General features: G+C 38.3%; 1 protein-coding gene across 8 annotated transcripts in view; it reads left to right on the plus strand.

Moving 5' to 3' along the window:
- The window catches only part of CAMK2D (calcium/calmodulin dependent protein kinase II delta), a 300,110-nt gene that overhangs the window by 226,908 nt on the left and 53,655 nt on the right, over positions 1-19,547 (plus strand). For all 8 annotated transcript variants that reach the window (XM_065907119.1, XM_065907123.1, XM_065907121.1 and 5 more), the window contains 2 exons: positions 7,889-7,991; positions 15,364-15,447. In XM_065907119.1, the coding sequence (XP_065763191.1) occupies positions 7,889-7,991; positions 15,364-15,447 (187 nt within the window). The remainder of the gene's footprint in view (positions 1-7,888; positions 7,992-15,363; positions 15,448-19,547) is intronic.

The raw sequence follows: 19,547 nt of genomic DNA on the forward strand, positions 1-19,547 counted from the left end.
ACTGAAAGAAATTAGCCTGCTGCATCACCCCTCAGATTTCTTTCAAGAGGGAAGAGTGTTTTTGCTTTCCATTCTTACTCAGATTTAAGGAGAGGATGGAGATGAACTTCTGATGAAGCCTGTTATAATTTCTGTAATTGTTGTCTTAGTTTTTGTCAAATCACTGACTTGGATAAACTTCAGTTGAGTCTAGTTCCTAATAGGCCACGACATAAACTTACCAACAGAGGCCCAAGCTGTGTGCAAGGGGCAGCTTAAGTGCTCTGTCGCTGGCTTTGATCTGTGGCTTCTATACCCATGATGCGTAGTCTGATAAGTACACAGCTTGGAATAACACATTTACCAATATATTAAAATGATAAAGATCAGCTGCTGAAATCCATTATCAGGCTTTAAGCACAAATGTTGCCCTTACAATTATTAGGCCATATATTTCTACTTCCAGGGCAAGATTCATGTTAATTCATGTACAATGCTTCCCTGGTGGCTCAGAGGTTAAAGCGTCTGCCTGCAATGTGGGAGACCTGGGTTCGATCCCTGGATCAGGAAGATCCCCTGGAGAAGGAAATGGTAACCCACTCCAGTATTCTTGCCTGGAGAATCCCATGGACGGAGGAACCTGGTGGGCTACATTAGTCCATGGGGTTAATTCATGTACAATAGACACAGTTAAATTTGTCCATATCAGTGAGATAAAGACACAGGATGTATTACATTTATCATCATCATCATAGGCACCTGTGAGCGTAGGAGTACTGTACAGGCTGTCTATAGACTCCTCTGAGGATAATAGCCATTTGTGTTCCTTCCCAGTACCTGACGTGGGACCTTGTACCTAGTTAACACTTGCAGCATAGTCCTTCAATTCAGGAAAGAATGAAGTTCAACCAAAAGTACATTTGTCCTTTAAAAGACAGCACTGAGTAAAATAGGCTGTTGTGATATATTGATTAATGTTGAATAAAAGAAGATAAGCATATCCTCTTTGATTCAGTGGTAACATGAAGATCTCTTTTTTAATATTTTAATAACCTCCACTTTGAGGGGCTCTTTAGACAGTAGAATCCTCCAGATGGAAACTTATCAGGCCTAGAGATAAGGCTAGGCCATAGCAGGCAACTTGAGGATGTCCCAGAGATAACAGCAGGAGAAAGTTCAGGGTGGTGAGATGCTGGCAGCATGCCAGGCAGCCCCAGGCAGTATCCAGTGGGTCCATGGACCACAGTCTTTCGTATAAGGTGCATTCAGTGTCAGGCAATGGATGTAGATCTCTTAGGGAGGTCCAGCAGTGGTGACATAGTTATAGGCCTATAGTTCAGGGATATGAGAGGGTTTGGATCAAGGCACAACATTAATAAAAATAAAAGGGCCATAGCTGCCATTTATCAAGCAGTTGCTCTATACCCTACGCTGTATTATCATACGAACCTTCAGAATAACTTCATGAGGAAGGTACCATGATTGTCTCCACGTTACCTAAGAGGAGACTAGCAACCGCGAGTAAAAGGACTTGTTCAGAGTCACAGCTAGTAAGACAGGATTTGTGCCCAAGCAGTTGGACTCCAGGGTCTGCAAGCTTAATCCCTGCCACTTCTCAGTTCAGTTAGATGAATGAATTGAAAACCCTCATAGAGACCAAAGAAAAGTTCACAACAGTGACAGGAAACTCATTTTACCATCAGCATTGAGAGTTATTTGGGGAAGTGGGTCTAAATTTAGTGAATCAAGAGATTAAAATAATCACCAACTGTGGCTTTTCAGAGCTATACAAAATTTGTATCATTAGGAAGAAGAGAATAAGGTATAGTTAAGACATAGAGTAGGAGAACAGCATGAATTTTGACAAAAGACTGGTGTAAAAAGTGATACTGTTCTGTTTAGGAAATCAGTAAGGTGGCGCTGTCCACAGCCCTTGGGAAATGAGACATCGAGAAGTATAAAATGGATTTGCCACATTTAATTTAGGCCACATCAAGACAATCAGTTTGGAGTCCTTAAAAAATCGATCATTTATGAAGAGAGGATTACTGTAATGTGGGGGGATATATGTGTGAACTGATAATTAAAAATTCAGGTATCAAAAGAGAAGAACAAACATTAATCAAGTATTTCTCGAGCACCTATTAAGGCCTTGTCTTAGGTTTAGGCATGTATTACACAGCAAAACAAAAACAAACCTGTATACATGGAACATACAGGCCAATGAGTTAAAAGATCACTTAAACATATGTGGAAGATGTATCGTTGCTGCTCCTCCCAGAAAGACGGGAGTACATCAGACAGGCACCGCCTCCAGAAATATATCAGGTCAAAAAGAGGCTGCGGTAAAAAGCGACAACTCTCGATGTCACAGTAAATAAAGTAATGTCAAGTCAGATGTGTTCTCTCACGTAAGAGCATGGGGGATACAATTTCTCTGAATCAGTTGACCGAAGGAAGTAAGTCAAAAGAGACAGTTATATAGCTGTACTTTTTCAAATAACCATTTTTCACACAAAGTAGTAAAATTTCTTCAGCTCAAGGTGTATCAGAAGTAGTTACTAAACTGCCTCATGAGCAGCTCTCTGGATAAGAGGCTGCATACATACAACTGAATCTTTTAGCCACAAATAGGCCCTGGTGAATTGCCTTTGTAGAAAATACTGTCTTCTTAAAGCCTACCTCCTGAAGAAGTGTTATTTAACGGAAAAATCATTAGACGGGTAGATGAATATAAGATTGATAGGTAGGTAAGTAGATAGAAGGATGGATAGATATATTTTAGTGAAGATAGTAATTCTGGAAATTTGGGAGGATTTTTAAGACTTTCATAGACACAAAATTAAATGTATGACCAGAAAAGAAAGAAATTCATTTTCTGGAAATGTGACAAGCATTCAGCAAATCCTTGTCACCATGGGTAGCTATGTCAAATAGTGATTTCTACATTTTCCTTGATTACAAAATCACAAGTACTTCACTTTTCACAAAATCATCTTTAAAAAAAAAGTTTAAAGGCTATATCATAGTCTTTAATGTACATCTAGATACATTACAAACTATGTGACAAATTCCATAATCCATTTAGTGGTTCTCCTGCTCCTCTATGAAGTACTCAGTGTGTGTCAGGCTGTGGAGAAACAGGAGGTGATTGGTGCGGCCCCTGTGGTTACACCCTGATTCTTTCAATCTACTTGATAGTGTGTGCTGATAAGCAATGTTAGAAGTGCATCAAGAAACAGGAATGTGATACAGAGTGATTCTTATGAACTTGCTCATATGTGCATAGCGATAGAAATAGAACTTCCTCATCACAAACTTACAGCGCATTCATCAGCTAGAAACTCCACATGCTAAGTACATAAATTCAGGCATCCACCACGTGAAAATAAAAGCAAAAGTCACTTGTGCCATGTGCACAAAAGGTCCTCCACCACATGTATGAATGAGTCTGATAGTCAGTCTTTTCAATTCATGCAAGATTTCATTTATTTGAATTTTAGGAGCTTTGTTCACACCTTCTTTGGCAAAGAAGTGACTGAAAACACACCAAAGCACTGACTGATGAACTTCATATTGGAATATTGACACTTTCCAACTAGAGGAAAGAAATTTTAAAAGACTGTGTCACTTCTTAAAAGCCAATATCCAGGGTGGCGTAAGAATCAAATCATATAGAATAATAAAACTCATAACCTGCTGTTTTATAATATCCATAAAGAGCAAAACATTTAAAGTAAAATACACATGATTTCACTAAACTTAAATTGCATATATTTGAGTTTACTGGCTAGTTATCATGTATGTGCACAGATAAATCTGTCTTATGACTAACATTGAAGATGATCATCACCTCTGAATCAGTTCTTTAATAAACATCATGCTAATTTAGAAATCCTTGTGATATGTTTGTGAGATTTTTAAGAAGCAAAGATTAAATTATGCCTTTTTCATAAGTTTTCCCATGTTTTATTTGAATATGGGTAGTAAATATTTTTGAGTACTTTAAATTCTTCTTAAAATATCTACTGAATGGATTCCCATTTGAAAATGAATGATTTTTATACCTCAGAATCACATATTTAAAAGGAAGGTATCAGGAAATCTGACCTCAAGCCCTTGCTTCATCTTTTTGAACCTCCTTATCTCGTTTAGAAAAAGAGGGGTTTGAATTAGTTTATCTCCCAAGTCTCTTGCAGTTCTGAAAGTGATTCCAGAAACTTGCCTCAGTACTTTGAGATACTTGAACAGTTTCAAGAAAACCCCAAATCATGATGAAAGAAGTTGTCATTGTATCCATATGGAAGTACAGAACAAAACTTGCAAGCAGTTGCTGCTCATTACAGCTGATATGCTATAAATGGTTGTTGACACTAAGACCAGATGTCGTGGAAAATCCTGCATCATTAGGAAGCAATGGGGTGGGGAAGGAACCTGTGTGTGAGAATGTCAGTAGAATCTATTTAAAAACCAATCTAAACAGTGATGCATTATAAGAATCTAGGGGTAATCTCAATGTGTAAATATTAACATAATAGATTGCACTTAATTTAGAAATGCAGACGTTTCTCAAGTCATGAGCATTCATTACAGATATTCAGTGTTCTACACGTTTGAAATGGCCCGCTGTACTGGAGTGTAATAGCTGATCACTAGTGCGCATAATGTCTCTTATGGAGGACAAACCCCTGTGATAAAACCCAGTGGGGCTTTATAATTTTATACATACTGTTATAAGATTTTAAAAAATATATATATTTCTAATGTTCATTTGCGAGGTGAAGAACTAGTTACTTAGCTTCAAAGGTCTGAATAGCTCAAATCCACATAATTAATAAGAATCAGGCCCAGGACATAAATCCATGTCTTCCTTTTCTATCTAGATCATAGTGCTGTGCCCCCATGTTCAAACATAGTTGTGTTGGAAGGCTGGAGTTTCTGATCTCACCTTTCTGATTTGTTTTAGAAGGTCAAAATAGTAGAATATTAGCAGTTAATGGTGTCGTGGTGACCCTTTCTATAAGGAAGTAGCCACTAACTTGGTGAGAGATTCTACTATTTCAGCTTTTGTGGAATATAACCACAAATTATCTTACTTTCTGTAGACATTCATAATCTAAATTTATCAGCTTGCCAATGAACTTTTGTAGTGCAGTATGTTCTTAAGTTGGAAGCTATCTAAATGGTAGCAATTAAAATCAGGATATATGTGTACTGCCCTGGTTTAAATGCTGCTTTAGAAAATCTTGGTGATTAAGTCTCCTGTATCCTTGCAGAACATGATAAAAGATTATTCAAACAAACATATTCCAAAGAGTTGACTATAAATCAAAAGTATGTGATATTTTTAATGTTTTTTTGAAGCTGGTCAATAGAAGCAATCTTGTGATAAAATATTTTATAAAGCAAATAATCCTTTAATAAAGTCAGTAATCATCCTCATTTTTCAGTTTGTACTCCATAATTCTGTATTTTAGGTTTGCCTAAAGATACGTTTAAACATGAAGTCATTTCAGTGCTGTTAATATTCGAGCCTATACAGTAACCTTGAAATAGCATGCCTCTTCCTGTGCATAACTGCAGCTGAACAGTCTTCTTGGGTATAAGGTGAAACACGGATCCAGATGGATTTATTATTTCCTGGATAAGTCACAGGGCCCTACAAAGAGGTCTTAGAGATTGTCTCAAGGTATGAGTATTTGCCTCAGTCATTCGGAGACTGTGCATCAGAAAACTCCAAGGCGTTCCCTCTCTTCTGAATTAGCAGATACTTGGTGTACAAGGGCATAATGCACCCAGCACTGCCCAGAATTTTTTGATTTATTAATAAGAATAAAAGCACATTGAATTGTTTATAAGTTTATTCATTGATGACACTGGCATTTGGTCAACAAAGTTAAATACCACTTGAAATTGAAAAGACCTAAAATGATTACAATTTCTAAAGCAATTGGAACTCTTTCCCTAAATGAGTCTGTGTTGACAAATTAAGACAGCTGGGTATTTGCAGAGATCTCTGACATCTCAATGCTTTTGAATATGAAGGTCACAGAGAAATAAACTATTATTTATTGTTTGTGTTTTCTTCCAAGGTATTTATTCCATAAATTAATAGCTGGCAATCACTTCTTGATTAAATGAGAAGGTACCTAAATGCAGTGACCATAGTTTTAGTTGGGAAAATAAAATGTTAAATATTAATCATATAGCATGGTTAGATACTATAGTATAGTGATAGATAAACAAGAATTCCAAGTAATTTCAAATGTTAGATTTTACTGAAAGTTATTTTAGCATGGAGATCTTTATATTCTTAAGACATGTTCATCCCAACATCCAAATTAAGTCTTCATGTGTTTAGTGTTTAGGTAAAAACCCTGTCAGCCCTAAAACATTATAAAGTTTTCCTTAAAATTACCATTTGTCATAACAGTGGTGAATCTGATGGCAGTGAGCAGCAATAGCCTGAAGAAGTCTGGTACTTGATTAAAACTTACTTGCCTACACTTCAGTTCCTGTAGACTTAAGCTAATTTCTTCTGAGCTCTGGTTATGAGTCTTTGCTAATTTGCATGGCTGGCTTAATTAATAAATATTGGTTTAGGTTGTGTTTACACAAGGTCAAAACAACAACAGAATTGACTAATTCAGCAAGGAAAAAAAGTAGCAAATTTCATGGGAAAAAAAATTGAAATCAGTTGTTTGTTAATATATAAACAAAACCAATTTGATTAACGGAATGTTTAAATGTTTCATACAGTTGTTTTGGCATTTGGAGAGTCCATTGTTTCCCAAATTTTTTCAGTCTGAGACACCTCTAAATTTGCTGGGTTGTAGCCCAAGATTAGAAGATGTTGAACCACTCTCCGGAATACACATACCAATCCAGACAAACTTTCATCCGGATACCTAAGGATCTAAGGATGATAGATTTACATTATGCATTAATCGGCCTCCTTTTCCTGACCAACTTTTCCCTTCATTTATTAAAATGCACAAAAGCTGTCCAGGGAAAGTCAAGAATTTGTCATGGTGCTTATTTTCAAAGTACCAATGTGTCTCGATGACCGGTTGGGAAACAGTGGTGTAGACACAGCCTTATCCCAGGATTGAGTTATCAGTCCTTAAGTAATGATAAATAGCTGAGAAAATTAAAATGCGTCTCTCTTATAGTATTCTGAGATGTGAAAATAAGTATATAAGTAATATTTTGAATCTCACTTTGAAGACATATACATTATGTTTTTAAAAACTAGCTTATGAAAAAAAAAAGCCAACTATAACATTTGGCACGTAAGAGTAGACTCTTTCTGCCTTTAAGAATAAACAGATTCTTAAAGACAGCAATTTTAATACATAATCAGAATAAGACTCCAAAATTTGTACAGAAATTGTTTGGAAACAGTGAGGAATGAAAATCACTACATTTGGGTCCAAACTCTTGAAGTCAACTAGGATTTAATTTGCACAGTTTCACTTGCCAAATGTCTGTAGATTGGTCCAACTCTTGTTATCATTTTGCCAAGTTCCCTTCTGCTGAAAAATGTCTGTGCTCTGTTAGGCTTCTAAGCCAATGTCCGTGGCCAAGTCTGGACCTCAAGCAGCACTTGGGAGCATGTGAGCAGGTCAAGACAGGTGCTCCCATTCATTTGAACTCTCCCCAAGTGATACTCTCATCAGCCCAGTATCTCTCCAGGACGTACATGCATCTGTCCGAAGCCTGCACACATGATCGTTTGTAATCATTTTCTAACCATATTTTCCCTGGGATTTAGGAATGACAGTCTCCGGGAGAGAGGACAGTGCATGACTTTTTTTTTTTTTTTCCTCCTAATCTTACAAAACGTTAGTTTTGAAGAGTCACTTAAATTAGATTCTCACATCAGTCTCTCTTTTCTTTCTAAATAAAGCCTGAGAATTTGCTTTTAGCTAGCAAGTCCAAGGGAGCCGCTGTGAAGCTCGCCGACTTTGGCCTAGCCATAGAGGTCCAAGGAGATCAGCAGGCGTGGTTCGGTGAGTAGGGCCCCGTGCTGCTTGCACTCTCCGGGCCGCAGCCCCATCCCGCTTACCAGCCACAGCAAAATGGAAACGTTCATTCTGACAACTCGACTAGTCTTAAGATAGTGGACTGTTATAAGTACCGAATTTTACTGACATTAAAAAAGTATAAGTCTAAAAATAAGGGGAAATATAATAGAAGAGCAGTAACATGACCCTTTTTTCTTAAAGAATTGATGAAAAATGGGTGCTGTATTAATTAATAGGAGGATTGCAGTATTCAAAGAGTATTTTATTTGAGAGAAAATTGATTGTCCAAATACAGCCTCACTTGATGCTGAAATCTCCTATGTAACTAGGTACTCTGGAAATATTTGCACGGTATTTTGCATATTTTGTGATTAGCAATATTAAGTTTTAAAAATATTATAAAGCATATAGAGAGAAATTTATATAATATATGGTGTTATGAATCTATATATGTGTGTGTGAGTTTCATCTTCTATTTTTTCAAAGTGCCAGTTTCTGCTCTACAATTTTGAAATTTCTGTATTATGAAATTTCTGTTTCCTTGCAAGTGAGGACGAGATTAACTCTAAACAAATTTAAATTATGGTATTAAATATTTCTGGATTATAGTATTTCAAGTTTATGAATTGTTTTGATAAATAAATTATTTTACCCACTGAATTTCTTATGCTTCTCTTTCTGCCATTGCTGAGTATTAATCCACTTTTCAGGCAGCATCCTAAAATATAACGTCTCCACAAGCTGCCGCCTTGCCTCTGTCCTCACTGCCAGTGTGTTGAGATTAGAATTGGAATATAGTTCATGTGGTTCAGAGGGTAAAGCATCTGCCTGCAGTGCAGGAGACTTGGGTTCAATGCCTGGGTCGGGAAGATCCCCTGGAGCAGGAAATGACAACCCACTCCAGTACTCTTGCCTGGAAAATCCCATGGACGGAGGAGCCTTGTAGGCTATAGTCCATGGGTCGCAAAGAGTCGGACACAACTGAAAGCCTTCACTTTCACTTTCATAGTTGATTTAAAATGTTGTGTTAACTTCAGAAATACAGCAAAGTGAACCAACTATACATATATGTATATGCACTCTTTTTTTAGATTCTTTTCCCCTATAGGCCATTACAGAATATTGAGTAGAGTTCCCTGTGCTATACAGTAGGTCCTTATTAGTTATCTATTTTATAAATAGCAGTGTGCATGCATGCTAAGTCACCTCAGTCGTGTCTGACTCTTTGTGACCCTATGGACTTTAGCTGCCAGGCTCCTCTGTCCGTGGGATTCTCCAGGCAAGAATACTGGAGTGGGTTGCCATGCCCTCCTCCAGGGGATCTTCCCGACCCAAGAATCTAACCCCTGTCTCTTACGTCTCCTGCATTTGCAGGCAGATTCCTCACCACTAGTGCCACAGTCGTGTGTATGTGTCACACTACTTTACCCCAGACAAATTTCTGTTTGTTTTCTACATCTGTGACTCTACTTCTCCTTTGTAAGAAGTTCATTTGTACCTTTTAGACTGCACATATAAGCTGTCTTATATTTGTCTCTGTCTGACTTCACTCACTATGACAGTCTCTAGGTCTATCCATGTTGTGGCCAGTGGCAAAATGCCCTTCAGTTTGAATTGCTTATCCTCTAAACAACAACAACAAATAGAAAGAGAGCTCAAGAAATGCTTACTTCTTTTGTTTTCTATACAAGTAGTTTTCTGTATCCCTAAACATACACATGTACTGAAAAGTACACAGATCTCCCAGGATTCCCCATCTCTCTCTCATCTGCCCCAGCCACGTAACGGGCGTGGCCGGTGGGACAGCCTCATCCCCCGCCTCTGAAGGCAGCCTCGCTCAGGACCTCATTTTGTGCTGCCGGCCCTGCTTCAGTAGTGCCTGACCACTGTCCTTGTCTCTGATACCTCTGTTGAATACGGCCTTTTACATTAAGGTTGTCCTTACTTACCAGGTGAACTTAATACCTCCAAATGTGGCATTTGTTGTGGCATACTTTGTCATGTAACTGGACAAAGCTGTTCCTATTAACTGCAAACTGAAAAGGGGCAAGACCTAGAATTAGTGCTGTACGTCTGAGATTCAGAAACATCGTTTTATCCTAGGAAAGAGTATAATTGACCCTGATAAAGAACACACAGTTACAGGAGTTGGGATCCAATAGGAAGTCGTGGGGCTGTCACAGAGATGGGCAGAGCAAATCACTGGAGATACAGAAATGGATTAGGAGGTCCTGCCCTTCAAAAGACTCATACTTGCGTTATCAGTAAGTATTTAGCAGGCAGCGTGGGAGCACCTTTAACAGAAGCAGGTGTAAGGTGGTCTGGAGCACAGGAGAAGAATTGTGGAAATTTCAGTGACTGGGACAAGGCTTCCCCCTTTCTGGTGGCTGAATGGGAGTGTTGTTCACTGGCATGCAAGGAGATAAAGGCACTCCAGACAGAGGGACCAACACATTCAAAATTTCAGAGGCATGAAATAGTTTTTTTCTGTTTCAGGAATAGCGAGAAGTTGATTACAGTTAAAGTAGAAGGTATACTGAGATGGGGAGCTGATGAAGTAGGAAAGGATTTTATGTTCTTTTGAAGGATTCAGCATTTATCTTAGATTTAGGAATCTGGTGAAAATTTTTGAGTTAGAGGAGGACATAATCGGGTTTCTGTTGAGTAACCTATTTGGTAGGAGGATGGCTTTAAGGATAGCCTGCAGGCAAGGAACCAGGTAAGATAAGGCAGAAGTTCAAATTATGCATGAAGACAACTTGAACTAAGAACACAGGAGCAAGCAAGTTCCAGGTAACAAACAGAAAGGACAGGAACCCTGAATTTTAAGGGAATCTGTTTAGAGGAAATCAGAATCCTGCAAGTTGGGTTCCAAGACAGAACTCTAGTCCTTTCTAGAACAAAGCAGGACCCCACTTCACGAGATACCAAAAAAGGGACTTAGGCTCAGGGATATGATTGCCAGAACTATGTACAAGATGATAATTGGATATCGGGAATAAACCAGAAGCCTTATTACAGAGCCAAGGATCAAATTTAACATTGACAACTTGGATGATGCTTATAAAAGTATTGAAGTTGAGCTCCTGAAATCTCACTTGTTTGGGTGAGATTTCATCTCTTTGCTAGATCACAAGCTGTTTGAGGGACTATGTGTATTACAAAGTTTCTGCTTTTTGAATTAAAATACTGCAGCTGATATCCTGGCTCTGATTCTTAACAACTACATAATATTAGGCAAGTCGCTTTAACTCTGTGAGGTCAGTGTCCTTTCTGCAGATGGAAATAATAAACACTCTTTCATGAGGCTGTTATGAGATGAGTGAAGTAGACCATCGAAATATGCCTGGATTTTCAAAACTGTTCAGTAAGTTTTCAAAACTGTCTTGGAATGAAACATGTCACAGAACCAGCCTGCACAGTAGAAGTTGTTGAGTGGATGACTAAATATCAGGCTAGTGAAAGCAATAGCATCCATATAAAAGTACACAGATTTTCAAATTGTGATAATTCATTTCTCAAGGCAAACTGGTCTCAGAGAAACAATGACAGATGGGGAGTGAAATTCCCATTGTTTTCTTTGGTATGGCGATAATCAGCTAAGTTCCTGCTAAGGTACCTATTAGGGTAATGACTTTTAAAAGATGCATTTTAAGGTCTAAGAAAATTCATCATTTTAAAAGTATTAAAAAAATAGTTTCTAAGCTTAGGAGAATACTTTTTTTAGCTTTCTTTTAAAGTTTTTTTTTTTTTTTTTAATGGATTGCAAAGAGTCAGCCATGACTGAGCAACTGAGCACATTCAACTCAAATTTCAGTGAATCTGCATGGATACTAAGTGAAGGGAATGCGATGTACTGCCTTTCTTTTGGAGATATTGCCTGATATATTTTAGGTTTTAGGAAGAAAGGAATGTTTTAGTATGAATGATTTGTTTTTATATTTATTCCGTTTTCTGCCATAGTCTCATGTATTTGACTGATTAATTTTATATTTTAAAAGATGTAAAGGTTTTGAGTGGGGAACCTTTTTATTTTAATAAGAAAAAAGCAGAACTCTTTCTTCATTATGTGTAATGCCAGAGTTTCAAGCTTTTACATAGTTTTATTTTAATAAATTTGAGGTCTACTCCAAATAAAAATTAAACTATTCAAGCCACTCTAGAAGCCGTCTATTGTGTTCAGTTATTTCCTTATTTTCAAGATCAAATATTTGTTTTTCCCATGTTACTTCTTCTGTCTTTTTTTGTATATAGCCAAAAAGGCTAGAAGTAGTAGCACCCTGTAACACATTTGTAAGGTAAACTAGAAGATTTACCAAAGAGAATAATCTGTTTCTCCTGTGGGATTGAAATGCTGTTTGCAATCCATTTCTTTCTTTCTTTCTTTTTTTCTTTTTTTTGCTACTAGAAAAAAAGGATAAATGCCATGATCTGTTTCTTATGGAAGAATTCTTTTGCTTGGTTGCTATTATGTTATTATGTCTCTTGTTTAAATATTAAGGGTTTTTTAGCGGCAGTATGTTGCAGTGGATTCTGCATGTAAGTAATTCTGTTTTCTCTTTGATCTGTTCTGGTATTCCTGTTGGTTTTTCAGAATGAGAAACATGCACCATCTCTAAGGAAGGTTAGCTCTCATTAAATTCCCGTTGATAGTTTATATCATAATAAACTAGATTTAGGAGTTTAATCTCATGCTAAAGAACATCCAGTTTGTCTTACCCTCAGTATTTCTGTATTCATGAGAACATGTTGTAAAGTGCACTGTTTTAACATTTGTGTGTATAGATGTAGGCTTCACTATTCTTAGGGGTAAGGATCCCCGACTGCTCAAATGACAGTTGTGCTAAATAGGAGCAAGTATCTCTTAGCATTTTAGTCTCCAGAAGAGGTTTGTAATAATTTACACTTAGGATTATCACTTCATTTCTTACATAGTGGTTACTTCTTTTTCTTTTCTACCTCGATGAAGTGTTAACATTTCCTACTCCAGGCATCTATTCTACCAAGTTATTTCAGACATACATTAAAGTTTACCAATTCTAGATAGTAGGTTACAGATTACATATAAAAGGGTAGTGAAAATTCAGAGAAAGGACGGACCACTGAGAACTGTAGGAAATGGAAGTATTTAGAGTCATCCTATGTTAGAGAAAAAGTACTCCCTCCCACACATACACACAAAAAAAATCGAGGGTTCAAGAAACAGAAAAAGCATCGTTAAGGGTGAAAATGGAAAGTTTATTTTCAAGAAATCTTAGAGATTTTTTAGGTTAAGTGCCCAGAAGTAGAAAGATATTATGTTGAGTGAATGAAGGGGAAGTAGTGGGTAGGACCAGATGATAAAGTATCTTAAAATGCCAGGTGGGACCTCAGTCTTTAATCTGGTCTTTGGAATCTGTTTCCCATTGGATTCCCTTTGTGTCTCAACATTTGGAGGAGTTGGAAAGGAATGGTTGGAATGAGAGAGCAGATATGGCAATGAGAAGCCCTGAAAAGCTCTTGAAAGCTGGTGTGTCTGCCTCTGCCTTAGAATAGCAAACTTTCACATGGCTCCTTCAGGTAATCCTTGAACTTCAGGCAGGGGAACCACCACTGTTGCTCAATAATTCTTGCAGCTCACAAGTACTGAACAAACATTTCTATCAAATAAAGTTTGAGGTAGAGGTCAAACTGTGGTCCATGTAAAGCTTAAACTACAGCATACAGGTCTTTTCTTGAAGTTCCTTCTCACTGTCCTCCTCCAAAGCAAACAGGAGAGGACAGGTAATGAAAATGGGGGGAAAGTGACATCCAAAATCCTTTGCCTCAAAATGTAATTTTGTTGTAACCGTGTTATTATATATATGCTTGTTTCTAAGTACAGATTTGTTTTGGAGGTGGGGGAAAGCTCCTTTCTTGGATGCTTTGCATCCCAGTAAATAAATAATGTGCTTCATCACTGATTTGTAGTCAGAGGAATTCCTGAGTACATATCCTTTTAAAGAACACTTTCCAATTTCTGTATGCATTTAAAGAAAATTTCCAAATAGCCATAGCTATTTTTGGTAATTTTTAAAGTAAATATTTTTTATTTGAAAACCATTATTTTCATAAATAAGTATTTTACTCTAGATGCTAGCTATTAATTATCATTTAAGTATACCTTCTTGGAAGTACTGATTTATCTGATACTTTCTTTAGCCATCTAGTTTTGCATACCTCATCTCTTAAAAGTCTAGCTGATACTTGTTCGTTAGTGACTCATCTAAATATTCCTGAGTCTTCTCTTCAGTTGCCAGTTATAAGTACACAGTGATTACTTATTAGTACAGAGTGAGCTCTTTGATATATTATGAGCGCATTTCTTCTCCTAGTGAGTTCTTCAGTTACTCTCAGCCCCATCCTCCTCCCTTAGACTACCTCACTATCAAAAATATTTACTGAAAATTTGCTTTAAATTTATCCCCAGGACCTATGTTTTGGGTCCTTCTACTTTGTAGATAAGTGTTAGTCACTCAGTCATATCGACTCTTTGCAACCCTATGGGCTGTACCCTACCAGGCTCCTCTGTCCATGGGATTCTCCAGCAAGAACACTGGAGTGAGTAGCCATTTCCTTCTCCAGTGGCTCTTCCTGACCCAGGGATCAGAAACAGGTTTCCTGCATTGCAGGCAGATTCTTTACCATCTGAACCACCAGGCAAGCCCCACTTTCTAGGTAAATACCCCTCATAATAATGCTTCCCTGGTGGCTTAGCGGTCAAGAATCCGCCTGCAATGCGAGAGACACAGGTTCGATCCCTGGGTCAGGGAGATCCCCTAGACAAGGAAATGGCAACGCACACCAGTATTCTTGCTTGGAAAATCCAAAGGACAGAAGAGCCTGGCGGGCTGCAGTCTGTGGGGTCACAAAGAGTCAGACACGACTGAGCAACAGCAACAGCCTCTCTAATATATTACATAGGCAGCATGATAAGTGTCACCTTCTGCGGTTTTCTCCTGATTTCTCCCCAGGCATGGGGTGGCATGTCTGACCCTTTCACAGATTCAGTTTTAACTTGCACGTGAAGGGGAATCGGAGCTGCTGAGCAAGCAGTCTGAAATGTATACACTGACTGTGCAGCACCATAGAAAGGTTTTCCTATCTGGGGGAAAAGAAAGATATGTTTCTTCTAATTAGCTACAGTGCAGGGCAGATTGATGTTAAGACTGCTATAGAGAGAAGCTCGTCCAGGTTATTTTATTTCCCTAAGAGCTGTGTCTTACCCTGACAAACAGATCAACAGATAAAGAAGCCCAAAGAAGCTTCTTCCTTGCTTTGCCATTTCATATTGGTTTTGCCAAGTTGGTTTTCATTCATCAACATCTGTTTTCCCTAGGTTTTGCTGGTACACCTGGATATCTTTCTCCAGAAGTTTTACGTAAAGATCCTTATGGAAAGCCAGTGGATATGTGGGCATGTGGTAAGGAATCATTTTCATGCAAATTTTGCAGCACACCACTATTGTTACAATGCAAATAGTATCTGTCAAATCTGAGGTTGATGCTCTCTAGCAATCAACTTAAGAAAGTTACGTTCTCAAACTTCAGCCTACAACAGAGTCGCCTGGAGAGCCCATTAAAGATTGCTGTTTCTGATTCAGTAAGTCTGGGACAGGAGTGTTTGCGTGTCTAACAAGTTCCCGGGTGATGCTGAAGCTCGAGGCCCAGGAGGCACTTTGAGATAGGGCCATAGAGTGTCCCCTACAGAGGGTGTGGGGTTTCTGCCCCCGTCCTCTCACCTCCTCCAGGGAGCCCTGACCACAGCTGTCCTGTCTGCAACACAAGATGCTCAGCAGGGATTAGGAAAATAAAGAGTGCATCTTGGAAAAGAATGAAATTGTCCTGTGGGGCCTGGGCTCTGGTTTAGGCCTGGCTTTTAGCAACAAGCTCTAATCAAAACGTAGCCTGTATAGGCTCAAAGAATGGGGGGAGTTTCCACCACAACTTTTATAGCAGAATTTCTGTGTGTCAATATACACTTCAAATAGGTAGGAGATGGAAATAAAAGGGGTACTTCAGGGTATTCTGAAACATCTTCTGCTGGAGTTACTGGGCAGGCGCTAACCCTCTAGGCTTCTGACACTATATCATTAGCACAACCAACAAATTGGTGTGTGATCTCCAGCTGGGTGTATCTTGGCTTTTAAAGTTACTTCCATGCCTAAGAAGGCAGATGTGAGACGAGCACCGCATTTAGAGTCACAACGCCTGAGTTCAAGTCTGCTTTGCACCAGCTGACCCCATCTCGTTAGTATCACTGAGTTGGCTTCTTTACCTATACAATAGAAATATTTGACCTTCATAGAGCTGTATGAGGGTCAGATAGGGTTTTTAGAGTTTGTAAAGCAATTTGAAATGCAAACAGCTATTATTATTCTAAAAAGTTGAAATTGTCACTTAAAGGGTAGTGTCTTAGGTGAGCTCCAAATTCTCTCTTCCTGCCTGAGGCTATTTCCTAAGCAGGAACTCTAAAATCCTTTTGGTGAGAGTATTGCCACAAAATGCTGTTGTTCAAGTTTAAATGTTAATGGAAGATAACTCAAAATATTTTGTTTGCAAGAAATCAACCTCCATCACAGATCTGTTTCTGTGGATGAATTTTAAAAGGAGCGGAGTACCCCAAGAGACTGACAGATGCAGATAGATGGCTTTTATTGGTGGGCAAGGGTGGAGCTAGAGTGGTACCCAGCACTGAAGAGAGGGTGTAATATAGACAGGTCTGAACCAGAGTGACATCTCAACCAGAGTGAGACCATCTTTTAAAATGGTGTTGATAATGGTACTTGCCTCCTAGAACTACCAAGAGGAATTTTTACACACACACATCTCATGAAAGACTCTAGAAACTCAGGGCCACAGGGCATGTTTCAGATTTCAGCTCGTTTTCCCATGGGTAGAGTTATCTTTCATTTTGCTCAGTTCTCTCCTTATCTTTTCTTTTTACATGTTTTTTTATTTTTTACAAACAGCCAAATCCCTTTGTGACAAGCCTGCCCTATTTAGGGCCACTAACCCTTATTTTCTGTAGAAATTTTGGTATCCTTTAATTTCATGCTGAAAAATGCCCTTGGGATCACACAGTTAATAACTGCAGAAGTGTATTAGATATTACAGTGTTACATATTTGGGGGAAATTACCCAAACACACACACACACACACACACACACACACACACACACCACCCCCCGCCCCCAACCCTTTTCTTACATTTCTGGGTCTCTGCTGTTTGGAATAGCTTTATCATTTTTATGTCTTGAAGGTTACATTAAACTCAGTTTACTTACAAGATGGTACACCTTTTCTCATTCCCATTGTAATAGCTGCCAAAGTAATGTACACTTTATTTACTGCTTTTTGGTAACGGCAGATCTTGAGAGAATCTCGTTTTCAACCATTCCTCAACACTAGCTCTTAATAACTACTTCTTTGCAAAGCTAGACATTGGATAGTATGGTAAAAAATGAGATAACCCAGATAAGAAAGGAAATACAAAATAAGTCATTTAGCAAAATGGCAAGTACTCAACCATAGTTGCCTTTGGGTAATTGACACAGAACAGAGTGAAGTACAGCTTTGGTATAATGGCTTAAAGAAATCTGTGCATTTTTTTTTCATTAGAAACATACAATAATCCATACACAGAAAATTTAAAATACTCATCACCACTGCTTTAATGATCTCACACAGAATATAGCCTGACTTATATCTGGGCTTTGAAAGCTACTAGTCCATTACTGGAAAGTAAATGATAGACATTAATGAAGCAAGAATATAGTCCTGTATTCTGCCATTAACAACAGTAAATTGATTCAGATAGTTTTCTAGCTTATATAGCTATTTCCATAATTCCATAGTGAGGTGAGCAAATGTTGTTTATAGATGCCACTGAATGACTGGTTTTTAACAACTTCCTTCTACATCTTGGTTTTAAAAAATAATAAATGTAAGTCTGAAAATATAGTGGACACACAGCTTGTCATGTTACTTCTCTATCTGCATTAGATATCAGAACAGTTGTGAGTGATAATAACCTAGTGGCCATCACAGAATATATTGTAACTTGTAACAAACCTTTGAAATCTTAGGGGGATGTGTTCCTTGTTTTCATTCATGGCCAAATTAGGTCCAGCAGTTGTGTGATTTCTGAGCCTTAGCCTTTCCATATTTCAGCTGGAATAAGTCAGCATCAAGCACCTTCTAAGAAGGTGTTTGCCGTTTTGAAATCTCAAACCTGCTGGACAATGTGTTCCTTTCACCAGTTCTGTGGCCCTTACACTGAACCATCCCGCTCTGCCTCACATTCAGAGGGCTGTCTACCTTCACCCCTGACAACCCATGTCTTCATTAGTCTTCAGCCCTTGGAGCTTTCTCCCCATACTCTCTACCAACATTCTCTTATTCTGAACTGACATACTTTCAGATATTTCTCTAGATATAGTATTTATTTATTTCCCTGACTTGATATTTTCAAACTGTGGATCACAGACCACATGCTTCAAGGTGACCTACCCAAGTACTTATCAAAAATACAATTTTCTGGGACCCACCCATGAAACCACTGAATAAGATTCTCTGTGATGAAGTTCAGGAATTTGCATTTCCACAAACTTTCTGATGCACACCACTATTGAGCTGCATAATGCAGCTAGTTGCAAATTCCTTTAGGGCAGCAAATTTAGGATTCTTAGGTAGAGCACAAATTACAAACAGGTGATCTACAGCTGTTATTATTAACATGTTTTGTTAATAATAAATAACACTTGGACCATTTATCCTTAAATTTATATAATTTAAATAAAGAATTGACGTTTATCTTTAAATTTATATAATAAATTATGTAATTGTCAGGAGATTTCTTTGGAAGTTATCAGCTTCTGGCTTCCCTAAAGTAATTGAAAGAACTAATAGCAAGATGCTTGTGTTCCTACGAGGCTGCTGTACCTGCCAGACAGATGGACACAGGCTGTCCCCAGCAGCCTCCCTCCCTCCCGCCCAGCAGGCACCTCAGCCTGATGCCAGACAGCCTGTGTGTTTGCCAGCCCTACCGCATGACACAAATAGCTTTCATCATCTGAAAAATAATTTGCTAACTTGTTGGCCTTGATCTTTTAGATCTTTGTTCTGCCCATCATTGGCCCCATAGGTCCAAGAGTATTTCCCTATTTGAATTGTGTTTTGGTTTTGGGTTTGCGTAAGGGATAAAAGGAAGCTATTCTTACCCCTCACTAGTTAATTTCCAGACTCCCCTGCATTTTGCACACAAGCTCGTGGTGTGCCCTTTACTTTTTGAGCATTTGAAGTGGGTGCTTGTTAGACTGCTCTGTTAACTTCCCACTGACTTCTCAAGAGTTTCTCAGCATTGCGGTTTCACCTTTTTTTTTCATAAGAACAGCCTTTACATTCTAAAGCTGTAGCCTTTATTAAAATCAGTTTTGAATGTTCTTGATAATACAGTCTTTCTACCTAATCAGTAATCAGTACTTCTCAACTCTTATTAATCAAACATCTCTTAGCATATTC

This window comes from Muntiacus reevesi, chromosome 16 (genome assembly GCF_963930625.1).
Source record: "Muntiacus reevesi chromosome 16, mMunRee1.1, whole genome shotgun sequence".
Lineage (NCBI taxonomy): Eukaryota > Metazoa > Chordata > Mammalia > Artiodactyla > Cervidae > Muntiacus > Muntiacus reevesi.